At 30.5% G+C, this 21,254-nt stretch overlaps 1 protein-coding gene across 2 annotated transcripts in view; it reads left to right on the top strand.

Moving 5' to 3' along the window:
* The window catches only part of LOC107454885 (neprilysin-1), a 241,921-nt gene that overhangs the window by 213,379 nt on the left and 7,288 nt on the right, over positions 1-21,254 (top strand). The window contains exons 5-16 of one of the 2 annotated variants that reach the window (XM_043044756.3): positions 14-97; positions 949-1,154; positions 3,485-3,664; positions 5,643-5,729; positions 9,019-9,143; positions 10,134-10,356; positions 11,273-11,371; positions 12,348-12,425; positions 13,475-13,578; positions 14,775-14,885; positions 17,008-17,075; positions 19,746-19,876. In XM_043044756.3, the coding sequence (XP_042900690.1) occupies positions 14-97; positions 949-1,154; positions 3,485-3,664; positions 5,643-5,729; positions 9,019-9,143; positions 10,134-10,356; positions 11,273-11,371; positions 12,348-12,425; positions 13,475-13,578; positions 14,775-14,885; positions 17,008-17,075; positions 19,746-19,876 (1,496 nt within the window). Of the gene's footprint in view, positions 1-13; positions 98-948; positions 1,155-3,484; positions 3,665-5,642; positions 5,730-9,018; positions 9,144-10,130; positions 10,357-11,272; positions 11,372-12,347; positions 12,426-13,474; positions 13,579-14,774; positions 14,886-17,007; positions 17,076-19,745; positions 19,877-21,254 lie in introns of both variants that reach the window. The other variant, XM_043044755.3, reaches the window with a different exon arrangement.

Raw genomic sequence — 21,254 nt, 5'->3', positions numbered from 1 at the left:
TTTCATTTTATAGGTCTATTAGAAGAACCTGCCAATAATTATGATAATAGTGCCACAATCAAGGCGAAAACATTTTACAAGTCCTGCATATCTCAAGGTAAATAATAATAAATTTCTCCGGATATTGACAGTTTTAATATTTTTTTTACAGACATGAACACAATGAAATAGAATAGTTGATTAAATCCATACCCAAACAAGGTCAGAAAATCCACTCAGTCTTAGTTGTTATAAGTGCATTTGTTGATTTGCGATTAAACTATGTGGATATTTATGGATTATGTGGATTGGGTAAATTGAAACTTTTTGGACTAGTACTGTACGGCATAGCCTGGTCGGCAGGGCGCTGGGCCCATGTCCGAGAGTTCGTGGGTTCGAACCCCGCCGGTCGAAGACTCCCCGTGTAGTAAAGTGACTGATGCACGTTAAATCTGTCGAGTCGCAAAAGTCCTCCATGTTCCCATTACAAATCAGTACCTCTGGGGGTACTGGATTGGAGATCGATCGTTCTCTGATTCAAGTCAAAACTACGAGAATGGATGTTTGAATGGGTCCACCCTATAAACGGGTGTAACGTATGGTGTGGCAGAAGTCGAATTCTTGGACATAGATGGCGCCACTGGAAAACAAGAACAATCGCACCCCCTCTGCCTAAACAGGCATACGTCAACAACAACAACTGTACGGCATCTAGATGTTTTTAGTTTTTCGATTGTATGCCTTTTCAAAAACATATTTTTGTGTAATTCATGATCTTACGACTAGACACCTGCACATTGCTTGCAAATAATATCTATAAAATTAATTTTGATAGGACTTTGCTAAAAACAAATCACGGTGTGAAAAAGAAAATTATTTTCTCTGACTATAATCTCAATTTTAGAGCTTAGGTAAAAATCGAATGACGATGTGAAACAGTTTATTTTCTTACTACTTTCTTATTTTCAGTCCAGATCGATGCCATAGGTGATAAACCTCTCAGGGACGTGGTTAAAGAACTGGGAGGTTGGCCAGTCAGTGAAAGGGACTGGGTGGAGCCAGAGTGGCCCCTCGAGCATTTATTGGGTCAGCTAAGAGGTGATTACAATCAAGGAATCATCATAGAACAATGGGTAGGACCAGATGATAAGAATTCCTCGGTTAACGTCATTCAGGTACGAACTAGGTAAAGCTCTGCACCTAAGTTTTTCTGCATGTCCATAAAATTTTCATATAATAAATATTTTTTGTTTTAATATCAATAAAACATTTACTGAATAACAATGAAAGAAGTAAGAACATTATAAATGCAAAATTAATTTAACGCCAAATGAGCTAAAGCTACTCAAACAAAATCTTAATTTGGAAAAAATTTACGAGTATTAGTTGTTACGCTTGTGTTAAAAATCAAAAGAATTTTCAGATTTGGTTGATTATCTTCAGAATGTCTTGACTAATTTTGGTGAAATTTAGATTAAACACAGATTAATAATTCAACAAAAAGTAATCCTTCATTAGTTATAATGCAAACTCATGATAGCGTGTGACAGTCATCGCAGTCGAAAAGTAAGAAACAGTGGTTAAAGAATCCGAACAAACAAATGGATTAATAGTGGGTATGGCTTCCCCTTACAGTTGTTTTCAGGCTCTGAATGATTGTTGGAGGGGAATTGCCTTTTTCAGAGTGTCCTAGATATGCTCTATATGGTCAAAGTCTACATCTGATGCCAAAATATATCTTAAAAAGACACGGAAGAATGTGAAGCTATTCAACATGATGCTTTCCCAGACCCTCAAACTTCCGCTACCCTTACGGTATGGAGGGATAGATCATATGAAAATATGATCTATCCCTTGGAGGATAGATCCTCTTGGAGGATAGATCATATGAAAATATAACCCGCTATCTATTCCAATATCCGAAAAATCAACTATTATGATATCAGAGATCTGATTATCTGGCCAGCCATGTTAGGCCCTTTTTTCCATATCTGATATTTAGACTAGTAGCATATATATCTGACACTCAGACTACTTATATCTGTCACTTAGATTTAAGAACAGTGATTAAGTGTTAGAACTAACTTATTTTTCTAAGATACAGTGGGTCTTGATTTTATTTTAATACTCAACAACGTGTGGCGTCATAGAACTCATCCGGTTGGCAATTTTCAGGAAAGTGAAGATTGGCCAGTTGGATCTCCTCACATATATCCTATAAAACATGCCTGAAGCGCTTTTAGGAAGACATTTGGAACTCCAAATTTCCTTCAAACTATCTGCCTGGAGACAGTGTTGCTAGACAGGTCGATTTAATTGACACAGGAACTCCTACACTGCTTTATTACTTGTATGGAATGACTGTGTTAGCCTGTATTACTGAAAGAGTAGGCCTTACCACTCTATTAATTCTTTTTTTTTTTTTATTCTTCAACCACTATTTTTTACCATCAAACTCCGATGAGCGTAACACCTGATCATGTGTGAGAAGTATAACTGTTTATTTATTCTTATTATTGCATTATAATAATATACCTATACTCAAGTCAAAATTTCATTAAAACCTACTATTCAGTATTTCTGAAAATAATCAAATCTGAAAATCCTCTTAATTTTGAACAGCAGTGCATTTTAAAGGCATCCAAATTTAGAGAGCAAAGCTATCAATGTAGTAAACTCATGAAAAAAAACGAAAAAAATAATAATTTTTTTTTTACGGATTAACTCAAGAACAACATCTAAGTGAAACCGTAAATCCAACTAAAATAAATTGTTCGTCGAGAGTTTCTCTATGAATTTTTTTGCCAATTTCGTCTAGATTTCTGGGAATCTCTTCATAGTTTGAAAAATTCTAACTATTTCATAAAAGAATTTTCTAGTATTCCACACTTTCCACATGATTAGAATTTATTAAATTATGTTTTGCAACAACTGGAATTTTTACCATATTTCCTCCGAACCATTTTTTTCCTAACCTCGTCTTACTTTTGATTATGTTGTTCGATCTTGTCCCCCCAACTTTATTGTTAAACCCCACATTTTTATTGTTGTAAATTGTTAGTCATTTTTATCGGCATTTCGGTGTTTTGACAGTAAGGATGGTTCTTCATTATAGAACTCATGCATATCTGTTAACTTGACATTATGTGGCCTCTTTTTACTTCGCTCCATTTTAGACGTAGAAGAGTGATTTCTGAAAGAAAAAAATATAGAAGCCAACTAGAGATCATGCTCTAACTAGAGATTAGGCTCAATATATAAGCAAAGACAAACTTATTTACTATTTGTATATAATAACGTAAATAATCGCTAAAGGAAATCATTTAAAGAAAAAGATCTAAATTGTTTCAATTTTAAAATTAATTTAAAAGTACCGAAGAATTATTTGTAGAATAACTGAAAGAATACTGGCATTGTTCTGTTTTTGAGATTTACAGCAATTAGTAGGTGATATAAATATTTCTGACTATTTTTATTTATTTATTTCTTCTATTTTTAATTGCAGCTCGATCAGATGTCTTTTGGTCTTCCGAGTAGGGAATATTTCCTTAAAGACAGCAGTGAAAAGGAACGAAAAGCTTATTTAAAACTCATGGTGGAGGTAGCCATTTTGTTCGGTGCGGATAGAGAAATAGCTGAAATGGACATGACTGACGTTCTAGATTTGGAGATTCGGTTTGCTAATGTAAGAACAGTTCTGTTTTCTTAAAGTTCTATCATTTTAGTAACATTCATAGAAATTAAATATCTGATTGCGAAATAGCTTCAACTTTATGAATTCTAGGTCGAAATATTTTAAAATTTAACTAGCTATGGTAAATACAATCTTATTTCCTTAAAACTCTCTTATTTTTGTAATATTCATAGAAATTGATCCGCTAATATCAAAATAGCATTTGCATTAACTTTATAAAAGGTATTGTAATAATTTAAAAAAACTTTAAATTAAAAAGAGAGAGAGAAAAGTTATTGTTAGTAAAAGTAATATGCTTACCATGTGCTAAATAAAAAAAGCCTTTCTTCATCAGAAAAAAATAATTACAACTTGTAAATTAAGCAATATTATTCACTTTTTTCTTATTATGATAGTTAATTACAATAAAATACTAAGATTAACAAAAGAATGAATCAGTAACATTGATAAATTATTTAATTTTCCTTTCAAAAATGTGAAAGTTAATTATGGCATATTTAAAAATTTACGTAACTAATATTATTACGTAACTATATATGTATATATAGCTTGAAATAATTGCAGTCTTAAGCCATCAGACGTTCTAAACAGGTTTATTTAAATGTAGGCTGGTATTGCTAACAGTTCACGTCCCCACTCCTGCAAAGGAGGGGGAGTGGACAAGACTCCTGACAATTCCGGAACACCTTATCAGGATCAACTCATGATGAAAGGACACGCAAAACTATGCGTTCTTACGTTTTATACCAACACAGATTTGAGGTAAAAAGGCACACTGTCGTACATTCCTTGTAACCTTACGCATTAAGGAAAATCATTTCTGCTTCCTTATATGGAATTGAGAAAGGGAACGATTCTAAAAATAACTCTTCCTTTGAAATATAAATCTATTTATATTTCAATGGTATGTTCTCAGCCTTGAATTCCCAAAATAGAATCTCTCTACGCTTATTCTTTAACAAAGACATTTTATGAAAACGAAAGAGTTTTAATTCTTTTATTAATACAGAAGTATTTAATTTTTGTATTACATATATATATATATATATATATATATATATATATATCAGGGCCCGTCCTCGGCGGTCAAATATTCCCCGCGGACAACAAATTTCTCGAATCAGACGTCCGTGCGGACAGCCATTTTCTGTTAATGTTCGTGATACATTTTTGTTTTCTTACAAGAGTCTAGTGCCTCAAATGACCTTCTAATCTAGAAATACAGCAACATACTGCGCATAGTGGAATTGATGTTTTCTCTCTCTGGGAGTACTGCAGCGGTTGAAAGAGGCTTTTCAGCAATGAACTTACAAAAAAAAACACATTGCTTACTGGTCTTAAACAAGAAGCGTTAAACGCAATTATGAACATCTACCTAAATGGAAAACCTCTTTCAGACTCTTGTGCAGAAACCTCTGTAAATCATTGGCTTGATTGTGGAACTGGCAAACGTCATATTTGATTCATTTAAAAAACGCAGTACTCTCGGATGAATTGACATTCCAAATAACTTGACCTTTATTATATAAATTATTTCATTAAAGAAATAAATTATTTCATAAAAGAAATACTAGGTTTTACTATTAGTAACCTAGTTTTTCTTTTATTACTGTATACTGTAATCCTAGTATTTGTAATCTTAGTAACTATTAATTCATTGTGCAATTTATATAAATGTTAGTAATAAATAAGAGAAAATTATATTTTTATTTATTTAGAAGCTACGGGTTAGTTTCAACGGAGGACGGGTACATTGTTTGACAAGCCGTCCTCGGGGACGGGTAAAATTTCTGAGTTTTTTCGAGCTCTGATATATATATATATTGTTCTTCAAATTTTAAAAAACTTAAATACCATCAGTGCATTTTAAAGAATAAAATTTTTATTGAAGAGTAACATGTAACATGCCAATGAACAATAAACAATGTTAATCACATGTTCTTCACTTTCCCAATCTTGTCTATTCCAGTCTTCTACTCCTGAAGCCGATAGACATGACACTGGAGCAATATACAACAAAATGTCATTACAAGAGCTATCTGAAATCGTGCCTGAAGTTAGTATTCAACATGGATTACTATTTTAAGTTTTAAAATTTCTATCCAATGACATTAAAACAATACTTAACTATTTAAAGAAAAACTTTTAATGCTTATTCACCTTTGATATTGTGTTAAATATTAAAATAGTATTTCTGCACCATTTCAAAACTTAGCCAATAATTGCACTCATTACATACAATTGACTCAAACTCTATTAAATGAGTTAACATAAAAAGTACCTATTCTGGAGACCTTTTTTTTAAAGCAGAATACCCGAACAATGATGAAATAACTTCTTTGTGAAAGAAACATTGTATGTCACAAACCAAGATTTTTGTCCTAGACTAAAATAGTCTTGGACAAAAATCTTAAAATAGTCTTAGTCAATAAATAAAACAGGAATTTCCTAGTCAATAAAATTATAGAACCGGGTGAATAAAGATTTTAAGGGACATATTGTGAACTGAGAAAATTAGTTTTATTGGCCAAATATTACTAAAAAAAATTAATAACTTTTAAACTGTAAGCGATATTGAGTTAAACTTAGCGGTTTATGGAAGACATGTTGTTACACATTTACAAGGGAAGTATATTAACTCTGTAGTTCTAAAGTGAGTAATTTAGACTCTCTTTAGCAGACTTACAAAACAAATTAGTAAAACTGCATGACATTAACCGAAAATTAGAAAAAAAATTATGAACGGCAACTTTTTACCTAGATATGCTAAAAATGCTAGGCGTAGATAGCGGTATTGTAACCTTTGTTGTTGATGGGAGAAAGTTACATTTATATATGTATTTTTTTAATAAAAGAAGAGTGGCATATTATAGTTTTTATTTCTGAGAAATAGTTTTAATTTTAGAAAATTTACTAAACATTAAAAAAAACATTCAATATTAAAATTAATTTGTTAATAATATATAAGTAAACATTTGTAGTATTTCCTTTCGAAATGGTATTTAAAAATTTCTGTTATCTGCATATTTAGCCTTTTATACGATCTTGAGTAATAAATAATAATGTTTACATTTTAAATAACATTTCAAGTAACTTCGATATACATTTTTATATTTTTCGATCTTTCTATTTCATATTTTTCGATCGAAGCAGTGCGAAATGAAAGAGAGTGAGCGATGTTCTAGTGTAAAGAATAAAAAAAATGTATCAGGATAACTTTTGAAATAATTTTGGATTTTTGTATGCTACGCACACATTAAAAATTATGCATATAATACTAATAACTAACAAATTTAACAACAAAATATAAGACAAAACTTATTTTCTCTAATGAAAGATACATTGTATCTGTGTTTCGATACATTCGAATTTTTAAGTGTCAAAATATTTAAACTAAACTCAGTGGCGCGACAGCCCATAGAGGGCCAAGGCCTACTGTGCCCATCTCAGTTTTCTCGACCTTGTGCTCTGGGGTGCAGGAGCAGATGTTCCGGTCTGGTGGTCAGCCGAACGCGGAACCCCCAGTGTTTAGTTCCCAAGCATGCTCGGTACTCATTAATCGACCCACTGAAGGGATGAAAGGCTGAATCTACCTTGCCCGGCCCGAGGATCGAACCAGGGACGACCTGTGGCACGACAGCGCGAAGCGCCACCGCTCAGCCACCGGGCGTCGTCCAAATATTTAAGGTAGCCATTATATGGAGAGAAAAAAATTTCGAATAGTAAGCTATTTTTCTTCACACAAATACAAAAGTTTCAAGTTATTAAAATATCATTATTAAATTCTATTTATTTTGCTATGAGGTGGGAGATTTTAGCACGAAATTACAAAAAAATAACTCAGTTATTCAAAATATTCTTTTTAAATTGTTGTTTGTATTTATCTAATTTAACAATAATAGAAAAATGCTTGAATAATAAGGTTTTACAATAGTACTAAAAAACGAAATTTTTGGTTAGAAAAATTCAGAATTTAAACCGGTACTGTTTGAATTGATCCTAAAATACAAAGTAAAAACCTTCAATTATTTTTTTGTACATTTTCATTATTTTGGAATCAGGATTATCAGGTGCCCATTAAATTTTAAAGTGATGATAAATAAGTTGCGTTAATTATAGTAGGAATTAAATTTTTCAGGATAACACATAAATGTTTAGAGTAGTGGAATGAGGAATTAAAATTAATACGACATTTTTAATCTATTTGTACCGAAGAACTGCTCGCTTTTTTAAAAAAAGAAAAAATGACGAATCAAACGTATTCTATTAGGATTTATTTTGCAGAAATAAGGTAGTTCGGTCTACCATAAATATGTTTATATTTGGATAAAAGTATAAAAAACAGTACTTTAAAGGAATAGATAACAGAATGAAATATTCATTTGATGTAAACAAACAAAAGAATGCACAGAAGAAGAAAAAAACGATGAATAACATTTTATCTAATAATCTTATTTTCACGTACTATGGCTCGATTTTATGTTTCGATGGCATAGCTTAAAAAAGGCCAATTAATTAGAGCACACGATACCTTAAGAATAAGACTCAAAACGTACTAAAACCTTTTTTGGTAGAATTCCGATTTTTGTCCCTCAAATAAGTCGAAACTTTAAGACCTTTTAATGTTAATTTTATTCTTTATATATTTTGCATTATCTCGAGGCAGTTTTTAAGCGAATCTAAACATTTGTACACACAATTATAAAATACGGGTATCTAGAAAGAAAGAAAAACTCTAAGCAAAAAATATTTTAAGAACTGTTTTAAATTTTTTAATTATTTTATTTAATAAAACAGTCGAAACAATTTTGAAATGTAAGATCTGCAAATTTTAACATCAAGAATATAATTTTGAATGGAAAAAAATACAAAAATTGGATTTGATCAAATAATTCTGAATTATCAAATTTCATTTAATTTTAAGGTTAGACCTTCAATTATTAAGATTGAGTCCTATTATCTGAAAATCCAATCACTAAAATTAAAATTTATTCAATATTTTTTTTGCGCATTTCATTAAAAAAAATTTTATGTAAATATTTTTTGACATATAGCCCACTTTAATATAAGTTGAAAAACTAAAAGGATCAAATGAAAAATTTAAAAAAGCTCTGCCCAGAGTCCTCAAGTGCAAAAGGTAATAAATTAATTATTTAATCAAATTTCAAATAAAATTCGTGAAACCAAAAAAAAAAAAAAACGTTAACCTTTTCGTTCTAAATTATTTAATATGGATAACTTTAGAAAAAAAAACATAAATAGTATATTTTAGTATGAAAAAAGTTATAACTTTCACCGTTTTTGTTTGAAAAAGTATGATTTTCACTTTAACCTATTTTCAACAGTTTGATTGGGTTTACTACTTGAATACATTCTTACCTACTAAAGTTGATGATCAAGAGCCTGTTGTGGTATACGCATTACCTTATCTACAAGAGATGGGACAAATTATCTCACAAGTGAACAGAAGGTAAGTATTTATTTTAATTATTGGAACATTTTAGCATATATATTTTGCACTAAATTTAAAATAATTTTTGTGAGATTGTTAAATAAATAGATTTAACAAAGAATCAACCGATTAGTTGAAAATTAAAGGAAGTACTATTAGCTTAAATGATATCGTTTAGCTCCAATTTTATTTTTTAATATTTCTCTCATGAGAACGGTGGAAAAAATTATTAGGCATTAAGAGTAAGAACGTTGTCAAACTCATGTTTTAGAAATCGAACACAATGTCAAACGTTTGGTATCTAATTGTTTTTAACATTAAATGTAAGGATTTTGCCAAACACAGTATATCAAAATGTTTTAGAAAACGAACATAATTTCAAATGTTTGGTATCTAATTGTTTTTAACATTAAATGTAAAGATTTTGTGAAACACAGGGTATCAAAATGTTTTAGAAAACGAAACTAATACCAAAAGTTTGGTATCGAATTGTTTTTAACATTACATGTAAGGATTTTGTCACACTTAGGGTCTAAGATATCAAAATGTCTAAGACATTAAGAGTAGGATATTGAAATTTTTTAAACATCAAACATAAGAATGTTGTCAAACGTAGGGATGGGACCAAAACGTTTCAAGCATCAAACGTAGAATCTCGAATTGTTTTAGGCATCAAATATAAAATGTTATCAAGCTTAGGGCATTAAAATGTCTTAAGCGAAAATTGCTAGAATATTGTCAAGCTTTACATTACAGCTTTAGCAATATAACTCAGTATTCTTCAATAGATTCTCAGTATTCTTCAATTTGTCTAACTTTATGTGATGTTTATAAGTTTTGTATCCAAACTATTTCTTTGTCTAACTTTATGTGATGTTTATAAAGTTTTGTATCCAACCTATTTCTTTGTCTAACTTTATGTAATGTTTATAAAGTTTTGTATCCAACCTATTTCTTTGTCTAACTTTATGCGATGTTTATAAAGTTTTGTATAACATATTCGAGTAGGACCGTCCACAACTATGCCATCTGGAGGATGATCAAACACATGCTGCCTTTTCTGGACGGTGAATATAGCCAAAAGAGGACAGAATTCAAGAAAGTTCTTTTGGGAATTTCAGCTGAAAGAGAAAGGTGGAACCAATGCGTTGATCTCGTCAACAAAAAGATGGGGATGGCGGTTGGAGCCCTATTTATTCGTGATAACTTTGATCCTAAAAGCAAAGAAACGGTAAACATATTTAAAATTACTTCCTCTTTTCAAAGTATTTGAATTAATTAGGTTAATAACATGTTTTATATAGGGAACTCGTGATCTATTTCCTTACGTTAACCCTTTGACGCAGATGGGACACCGATGTCCCTTTTATATATTTTTTTCTGACGCTCTAATTACAAGCATATATATATATATGCTTGTAATTTCAAACATATATATATTCCGGCACTCTATAGAAATCCGGCATTCTATAGAATGCCTAGGCATTGTATATAATGCCTAAAACTAGCAGGCAATGTATGAAACGATTTATATTTCACACATTTCCTAGGCATTCTATAGGCAAAAGGATGGCATGGCATGGCAAATACAGGCAAAGTATAAAGTCTTCTGTGGCCTTGTTAGGTGTAGGTTAGGCCTTGTGGCCTTGTATAAAGGTGACGAAATGGATATTTTGTGCAATATTTGTTTCTAAACTGAAAATAATTGTGACATAAATGTGATTTTTTTATGTGAACATTTTGTTTCCCATAATAAGAAAGACATAAATTATGTTTTGTACAACTTTCATTTTTCTTTCGCATTTTGAATAAATTTTTTTTAATTGCACTCTCATTATTTTTTCATAATATCATTTTTATTTTTGAGAAATGAACATTATTTACATAATAACCTCATCAGTATGTTTTTTTCATACTTTGCCTACATAGCTTTTGTCATTCTATAGAATGCCTAGGTATTTTATACAATGCCTAGGGAAAGTATGTAATAATTCTCACATTTCATACTTGGCCTAAAAACATCCGGCATTCTATACAATGCCGGCAACATATATACTACTCAAATATCATAATAATCATTTTCACTTCTATGTAAAGTTAAAAATTTTAACAGCAAATAATGTTTTGAATATTTTGTGTAATTCTAGGCTCAAGAAATGATTCTGAATATCAGGGAAGCTTTTAATGAACTGCTAGAAGAAAATGCTTGGATGGACAAAGATACTCGTGAAGTTGCTAGGGAAAAAGTAAGATACTTTATATACCAAAAAAAAAGCTAGTAAACTTAATCATATGCTGGCTGATCCAAATTTACCAGTTAAAATTCCAAATTTACCATCAGGCTGATAAAAAATTTTTATAATTCTTTTCGAGGAATCGCCACGAGTTTTATTTATTGAGGATGCTTTTCAGCATATTATATAATATGTGGATGAATTTGCTCATTTCGTTTTGGTTTTGAAAATATTATAATTATAAAATAAAGATTTAACTAAAATATTATTAAACAGCTCTGTGAGTTCCTGTCAATTTAACAATAATTCGTTTATCTTCGTGAAACGGTGATCGCTGAGTCCTGTTAAAAAGTGGTAAAAGAGCTATAACACTTTTCTCCTTTTTTTAGCAGTTTAAGTGGTTATATTTAGTTCTAAATCTGTTGTGGGTCTTATACATTTAATATAAAAGAGAAATTAAAACTGAAAATATATTATTATCTTTAAAGTTTAATTAGATATTAATTTCTTGCGTTTTATTGGAACGAAGGAAGGCTTGGGGCAATTTAAAAAATGAATAAGACAACTTTTCAAATTAGTGAGGTAAGCGTTTTTGGATAAAGAAAACACATTTTTTTATACTGATATTCACTTGTTTCTATGCATTCTGGAAGTTTCGGAAACTTGTTAAGTAATTATATAGAAAAAATAAAGAACAATTTAAAGTAAAAATGCCCTCTTTTGAAAGAGTGTAGCATAATATTATTATGCCCTTCTTATATTATAAGAATCCTATATTAACATACATTTTATACATCTTATAAAAGAATCATTGTTAGAAAAAGTAAAAGTTGGAATTTATGCAAACAAACTACTACCTTCATTTTATTTCCAATATTGCAATTTTTCTGTCCAATCTTATCTTTATATATTATCTATATCTTTATGTATTATCTACATCTTTATATATTATCTTTAGTTTCCTCATTTCGTTTTGTTATTCTTATAGGCAAATGCCATGAACGAAAGAATAGGCTATCCGGATCTTCTCACAAAGCCAATTGAACTGTCCAAAGAATATGAAGGGGTAAAAATTTACAATGCATTTTAATTAAACATCTGTTTTAGTTATTTAATTCACTTTATAATTTTTAAAACTGTGCTTAAAAAATCAAATAATTTTCAAAGGTTTTTTATAACAAAATTTTAAGTTTTTTTTTCTTTCTTCTTTTTATTCTTTGAAAGAAAAAAAAATACAGGTTATGAGTTTTATTCTGAGCAGTTTGACACCAAATATAAGATAATACTCAAAAAACTTGCAAAGTTATAGCAAAAATAGAGAAACCAGCACACTATGAACAGAAAATGTAACATACCATTTTCTAAATTGAAATCGTTTGCAAGCTTAAGTATTTTGTTTAAAGAAAATTATTCTAAGCTTTGTCTTAAATTTGTCTTCCTATTTTTTTACCTGGCAAGCAAAACTACTTGATTCCTAACAAATCAATTAAATTTAAATTGTTAATTGGTTTAAGAAACTAAATGAAAAATAACAAGATAACCTGTACTCTTCTCTCCTAACTGTGAACAAGAATTTATATTGCAAGCAGACGCTTCGGAAATGAGTATAAGTGTGGTACTAACATAATTAAATACTGAAAGTCATTAACATCCCATGGTATATTTGAGTGAATCGGAAAAAAGAAAGACTTTACGAGAAAAGAATATGTCAGTATAATCTTTGCCGTCAAAAAGTTACGACATTCTCCTGACGGCAGAAGTTTACCATTCAGACAAATCAGCACCCTCTAACCTAGCTTCAAAGAAATGCTAGATCAAATGTCAGATTATACACAAGGCTTTAGCACTACAATCGTTTCATTTTAAAATTGTGCATAGAGCTGGCCCTAAGACCAAAAATGCAGATGGTCTCAGTAGAACATCTTCGACCTCTTAGTTTGAATTAGACAATAGTCAAAAATTTCCGTTATTGTACGTATTCTTTTTATTAAATTTATAAAGTGTGATATGGATGTGATGAGTTTTTTTTTTTTTTTTTTGCTGCATTAAAATTTTTTATTTCTATTAGTCTACTCATTTTCATCCCTTTATAAAATTTATGTGTGTTTTTTGCAGCTGACTATTCATGATGATTTATTCCTTGTGAACATCTTGAACGTATTTGAGTTTGAGGCTAGTAAGAACCTGAAAAAACTTCGACAGCCTGTCAACAAGGACAGGTGAGAAACTATTTTGAATAGTTCGAAAAAGACGAATCGGGCACAATTATGCAACGTTTCTGAAGAAGTAAAGACATTCCTAACAACATAATTCCCAATACAGAAATTCTTAATACAGAAGTAAACTTAATACAGACAGCTATGTATATCATAGCAGCTAATTTTATTATTACTGAGAATGTAACGTAGTAATTACCATTTTATTCTTTAAAAAGAATCACTACAATATAGTATTAAATTAAATTTTAGCTAAGAACTATAGAACTAAGAAATTTATTTATTGCCCCGGAAAAAAAAATTTGCATATGAAATTATAACATTTATGATACAGAAAATTAAATACATATATCTAAATTTTTATTAGGAGGAGTAAGATATTAGTGCCTACTACTTCATATTAACAGTCATACAAAATACCGGACTGTTTTTTTTTCCTGGATAAAAATTAGAAATAATTGAGCTGATGAAATAATTGATCCTGATGTCCCAAAACTGAATAAAATATCACTTTTAAATATATAGATCTGTATATTTAAAAGTGATATTTTAGAATCAAGAAATAAAAATGTAATGAACTAATTTTAATACTGTTCACATTTTAGGCTTGGACTTTAAAATAGTACTTTCCAGTACAAAATGGTCCTAAGGTAGAACTTTAAAACATTAACTCATAAAAAATGGTAGAGCTAACTTTAAAAAAGGTAGAAATGAAATATTCCAATTACCATCAAATATTTTTTTTTAAACTCTTTTGTTTGGGGCTTGTATAATGAACAACTTTAAAGGGGCCGTTCAAAAAGTACGTACATCCCGAAGGGGGGGGAGGGGATTTGCTATTATGTACGGTTTTGTACGATGGGGAGGGGGGGAGGTATTATACAAAGTACGTACTTTATAAACATACACCAAATTTAAATTTGACTTTATCCTACACCCTCCTTAAGTAAATATTTAATTTTATTTAAAAAATAATTATTTTAATTTTTATGAAAAAAGGGGGTAGACTAATAAAATGTACGTACTCTAAGGGGGGGGGAGTAAGACCTTATGTACGGTAATGTACGAAGGGGGGGAAGGGGTTTAAAATTTCTCCATTTTTGTGTACGTACTTTTTGAACGGCCCCAAAAGACCATTAAGCTTGTTTTACATTAATTAATGACTCAACGTTAATTAATGACACGTTTTTTGTCAACAGGTGGACAACGGAGCCTGCTGTGGTCAATGCCTTCTACAATCCAAACAAAAATGACATAGTCTTTCCTGCTGGAATTCTTCAACCTCTATTTTATAGTCATCATTTTCCCAAGTAAATATTTATTTGGATTTGAATGTGATGTTTTTACCATTTCAGTTTTAAACAAATCATTCTATTTACATTTCTTCTGTCAAAAAAAATTTAACCTTTAATTTTCAAGAAAACGGCCATAAAAGTGCCTATTTTGCCAAATACACGTATTTGATTAGTGCTGACATCTAGTTTAAAATAAACTAACTATCTACAATTACCTTAAAACTATCTTGGTACTGCCATCTGGTGTGTAAAATGAGAAATAAAGTGTTTTCCGAGGGGAAAAAAATGAATTTGCTGTATTCTTATTGGCGCGTTACTACTGAACACTCCAGCCCGGAAATTTCACGGGAGCGAGAAATAGAGGGTGAAATCTCACACCGTCATTTTCACGAGAGCGAGAAGGAAGGAGTTAATACATATTTATATACAATTGCAATATATATTACATTGATAAAAACAAACCATTTTTTTATTTCCACAAACCGTTGCGTTGAAACACCGTAAAATCCTTTATAAAAACAATAAATTAGCTATATTAAATCCTTAGAATCTTATACATGGATTGCACACACCTGGAAAAATTTTAACTAAAAATTTCTTAGCTATCACTTTTGAATTAAAAATTCAAATCTTTCTGTTTGAAGGAGCTTGGTACCCAGGACCGAAGGTCTTTTATCTATTCGCTTTGAAATGTAACTTAAAGATAGGATCCTAATACATCAATGAAAATTTGTTTTTGCACAAAAGAAAAAATTGTAACTTAAATCAATATAATAAACTTGTATATAGTAAAAAAATCATATTCATTTTGAATTACTGCATACAATAATAACAAAATGAAAATAATAATATTGAGTAAATGTTGATATATATTAAAAACTTCACGTCTCTCTCTTAGACTTGACTTATTCCGATTCAACTGTAATAAACTGTTCAAAAGTCATTGGGTTACACTATGTATTTAAGCTTATTTTTAATATTAGAAATCACAGTAATACGTAGTAGGATTTGTGTTAGTTTCTAACATCAAGTTGATAAATTTTTTAATTAGTTTTACGGATATATGTGCTATGAAAAATTACTTATTTTAAAACGACGTAAAAAATCGTATACCTTACAATCCAAAATTTTTTTGACCATTATTAAATAAAATAATAAATATTTACTAAAATGTATTTTTCGAATGGAATTATCTTAGGACAATTTCGAACTTAAAAGTATGCAATTTTTTACATCATTTTAAAGAATGTGGCAATTAAATTAAATTAAATAATAAATATATACGGAAATTTATTTTTTGCATGGAATTATCTTTGGATTAACCAATTTATTATTTGTGTGCAAAAAATTCTCAATTCGCTTAAAAAGTAATGGCGAAATACGCAAAAAGTAAAATTAACATTAAAAGGTTCAAACTTTGGATAGCTCTCCTGATCAAACTATGGGGACCATATTTCTCAGAGTGACCCCCTATATTTTGGGGGGCAGAAATAAGAGTTCGTTGAAAAAAAAGGTATGTTTAATTTGAGAAAGAACGTTATTGTGTCTGATTTTGTAACTTAAAAAATCGTATGCTCTAATTAATTAGCATATTTGAAGTTACCCTCTCCACCATGAAGATCCAATTATTAGATCAAAAGTTATTCTGGGTGGTCAGGGTTTTTTTTTTCTTTTTTTTTTTTGGAACAATGTATATAATGCAATTTCCTACAATTTTTAGCTAGTGACAAGTCACTATATTAAGAAGCGTTACATTGTAAAACTTTCATGAAAAAAATAATTGCTTTTATTGTTTCAGCATTATAACAACCTATGTTTCACAACATTATATTTGAATTATTTAAATTTTGCTAAACCGTCACGAACAAACGCACAAAATGCGTTTTTTCAGCATTTCTACATTTTAACAACAACGAAAAAATATATTTTTACTCTCACAGCATCGTAGCTTAAAATATATTACATTACTTTTGAGTTATTAAATTTTTCCTGCACATCATGTTTCTGTTTTGACAATTTTGTTTATATTATAAATGCCATCTTGGCTGCGTATCAAAAAATGTATTAAAAAAATTATAAGTTAATTTAATTTTTTAGTTCTTGTCATTTAACTTAAATTATTTCAAATTATTTTTAGATCATTAAACTATGGTGGAATCGGAGTGGTGATTGGACATGAAATGACACATGGTTTCGATGATAAAGGTAAAAAAGAACCTGAGAATCACTTAACTAAGTTAAAAGATACATCTATAACAGGATGAAAAGTTAAAGTTATTATAACTATATATTACGCTGAAATATTATACCTGATAATAAAAAATATATAATTCGGAAATACAACCGAAAACATATGATCCAAAAATATAAAAATAGAACGTTAGGGGATTGAACTTTTGATCCCTCCCTTCACCATTAATATTTCTGATTCTCTTTCCATATTGTATCGTATATCCTCTTTTTTTCTTATTGTGTTATTTGCTACGCTTTTGAATGCGCTGAATGTTGAGTTTTTATAAAGAGAATATATTTTTGAATTCATGTTCGTTGTCTTAATAATTAGTACCGATCAATAAACATTTATAACTATATCTTGAGCCGCGGTGATTCTGGAGAAAGAGCATTCGTCTTTCAATGAGGAGATCACAGGTTCGAATCCCAGCTGTGGCTAGTTGATACAAATTCTGCTTCCGGCTCGCACCGACTACAATGCGAACGCAAAATATCCTCTGTTTTAGGCAGATCATGGGTTAGAATCCCCTTGCCGTCGGGCTAACAGTAAGAGGGTTTCGTTATTTTTTGCTCTGTGTAACGGAATAGTGAGGGTTAGTTCAATCAAAACATCCACCCCGAAGGCCAGTTTGTCAAAATGCTTGATCCTGAAATTTCCTTCTCTTCCGAGTTAGGTTCAAAATTACAAGACTACGTAGTTGAACATTGATAGACGTAAATTCGAATTTATCCTTTTGTAAATGTATTATTCTTTATAAATGAATTATTCTTTACAAATAGAGAATTTGCCTTTTTTTTTAAGTATAATTCTTCGAAAAGTTGTCTTCTACAGACTATTAAATTTATTATCGATATTCATTAAATATCAAGTGCTTTATTAAATAAGTTATTGATTAAATATCAATTAACGTTTTAATGAAAGTCAATTGTATAAATATAAGTGTCCCTAAATTATCAAAAGTTCAAACACCAATTAATATTTCATTTATATCAACAGTTCAAATATCAAACTATGCCTCAAGTTTATATAACAATTAACGTTCTAATATCAATCGTTTAGTTTGATTTTTGTTTCATTAATTATCAGGAAACTATTGCTCCGCTGTCTAACAAATGTGAACATTCATTGAATATTGATTAATATTTAATAATTATTAATTCAAATAACAATAAATGTTACAGTGAGTTCAATAGTTCAAACAGCTATTAATAACCCTTAAGTGTCAATAGCTCAAATGCCAATTAATATCAATATTAGTCTTATTAAATATCAATAGTCTAAATATCAGTCAATGTTTTATTAAATAAAAATTGTTCAAAATCGAATTAACGTTTTATTAGATATCAAAAGTTGAAATGTTATTTATGTTTCATTTATTTATCAAGAAATTATCCTTCAGCTAATTTTAATAGTTCAGGTAACAATGTTTACCTCTATCAGAGTATATGGATGGTGTTTTCAATGTAAATGTAAATAAGGACTATCTCGAGCTCTTGAACTGCTCTACTTCCGGTTAGAAAGTATACAGCTGCTTACTACAGCTTATTCTGTCAGACGATATTTTCAAACAGATAATTTTGTTTTTAATAAAAGAAATGAATTGTTTAATTTCTGTGCTCAAATCTGTTACATTTCACAAGATATTAAGTAATTCTGGTGAGTTTGAAATGCAAATTTGTTTTAGTTATTTATCGATGTATTGTTAAAAAAGGTAACATGGTTACTAGATTTAGAAAGAACTCCCTTTTCTGGCAGTCCCAATTAGGCCTCTTTTTGTTTCTTACTCATTGTTCTTGTTACAAGCCGTGCACGATTATACGTTAGTGTTAGCATATTGTTCGAGCAGAGAGATTAAGTTCATTTTACAAATTAATAATTAGGTTTAGACTTCGAAGTTGGTATATTGTTTACAAGGTAAGAAGTGTTTTATAACAATTCTTTTCTTTTTTTTTTCGAATGACGAATTTTACGTCTTGAAATGACAGGTCTTCAAATAAAGATTTTTTTTTTACACAAATAATAAATTAGATAACAAATATACGTATACAAATAATACAACTCAAGATAGTCTCAAAGCACAATGATTAAGTCGCGAACCAAATGACTTCAAAATGCACCGGAAACAGTAGCCCGGAAGTACAGACAGTAAAGAGCTTGTGCAACCTAGTGTACTTCGTTTATTATTAATAATCCAAATATCAACTAACGTTTCAGTTACAGTGAGAAGTGGTAAAAATTCAATTTAATTATTCAATTGTAACTGTCGCCATGCATTTGTATTGCAATTTATTCATATTTAAAGCTTAAATATTATTTACATTCTCTTCCAATAGTAAACAAAAAGTAATATACTAGAAAAAATTGGAAATCTTAATTTCTTTTAATAGATTTTTGTTTTTTGTCATTCACCAATTTTTACATTTTTAGTCGCCCGTAGCATCCCTGCAGTCAGTATCAATAGTTAAAATATCAATCAATGCTCATTGAGTATCAATAATTTAAATGTTTATCAATCAATTAACTATTGACATTTAATGCCAATAGTTAATTGATTGATATTAAATGTCAGTAGTTGAAATATAAATTTAAGTCGCTTTAAATATTAAGAGATTCAATGACAAACTAACTTAAATATTTTTCAGGACGCCAGTTCGACAAAGAAGGTAACTTGAAACAGTGGTGGAATGAAGCTACTGTTCGGCGATTCCGAGAAAGAGCACAGTGTATTATCGACCAGTACTCCAGTTATGTTTTAGAAGATATAGGACATAACGTAAGTAAATAAAATATCATTTACACAACAATACTCTCATTGCCATTAAAGTTAGTGCAGCTGCAAAAAGTTCTTAGAATGAAACGAAATTTTACAGTGAAAAGTGATTAAAAAATTAAAGCAAGATGATCATTTATTGCAGGCTAAAAATGCAAAGGAATGGAGGTATTAGTACCTTCTTAGGCCACTTCTAACGCTATAAGGTAGGATATTTGATGCATACAAGTTTCTTAGGATGTCCTGTCTTGCTCTAAAAACATCGCTAAATCGACAGAACTCGGAGGTTGTCCAACTTACTGTGCCAAGATATGCTCGATCGGTAACAAATCTGGGGATCGAATAGGCCAGGAAAAGGTGGTAATGTGGGGAAGGAATATGTGTGATACCCTTGCTGTGAGCGAACAAGCATTCTCTCGTAAAAAAATTGCTCCCGTGTGCCTTGCAATAACACCGTAAATCCATATTAGGGAAAATCGTAGGGGAGACCCTATACCATCTGCACCACGTACACAACGGTCATTACTGTCCAAATTAAATCTGGATTCATCAGAGAAGACAATCTGTAGCCTAATGCCGTCAAGAGCGATACCACTGGAAACTCGGGCAATGGTGAGGGAATTTCGATCCTGGCTGTGCTGCCGCCTGTACAGCTGATGTGATAATATAAAGTGCCATTGCATACGATCACCCGTAATATTAATCTACAGTGCCGAGACAACCCAGCGGTACGTTTGTAACACTCTTCAGCCACACATGTTATCACTCACGGCAGGGGTCTCAGGAGCCATTTTTTTAACAAAATAATGCTCAGGCGCAGGGTGTCACAGGAATGTCTGCATCACTATCACCTTTCCTTGGACAGCTCGATTCGCAGATTTGTCATCGAATGAGCATATATAAGACCATTTGGGTTGGCAACTTAGACAGCCTTCGAGCTTAGTCCATTTAGCAATGTTTTTAAGCGGAACGAGATACCGCAACCGTATTAACTCCTGCATTCGTGCTAGAAATCATATGATAAATTATCATTTTGCTTCGATTCTTTAAGCACTTATTGGCGATCGAAATGGGCTACAGGTGGCGTAGAGCAGAACTCTCTACCTATGGCAACACTTAACATGCTTTCACCATTTGCGTGTGGAGAGTCATAGGAGATGAAGTACGTTAGTTTGTCTTGCTTTTCAAATAGATTAAAAAAAATTCAGTAAAAAATTATATAGGAATTGAAAACTACATTGAACATAGTAGTTTTACAAGAAAGCGTCATGAAAATTTTAAAAAATATTTTTGACCGTTAAATACGAAATATATTAAGAAAGGGGAAAATATCGTCGTAGATTCCTATACAACTGAGAAGAGGACGACATGGATCCGGTCT

This window comes from Parasteatoda tepidariorum, chromosome 9 (assembly GCF_982258835.1).
Source record: "Parasteatoda tepidariorum strain Cologne lab strain chromosome 9, Ptep-v5.0, whole genome shotgun sequence".
NCBI classification, from domain to species: domain Eukaryota; kingdom Metazoa; phylum Arthropoda; class Arachnida; order Araneae; family Theridiidae; genus Parasteatoda; species Parasteatoda tepidariorum.
This window is presented reverse-complemented; position numbering and strand designations above follow the sequence as displayed.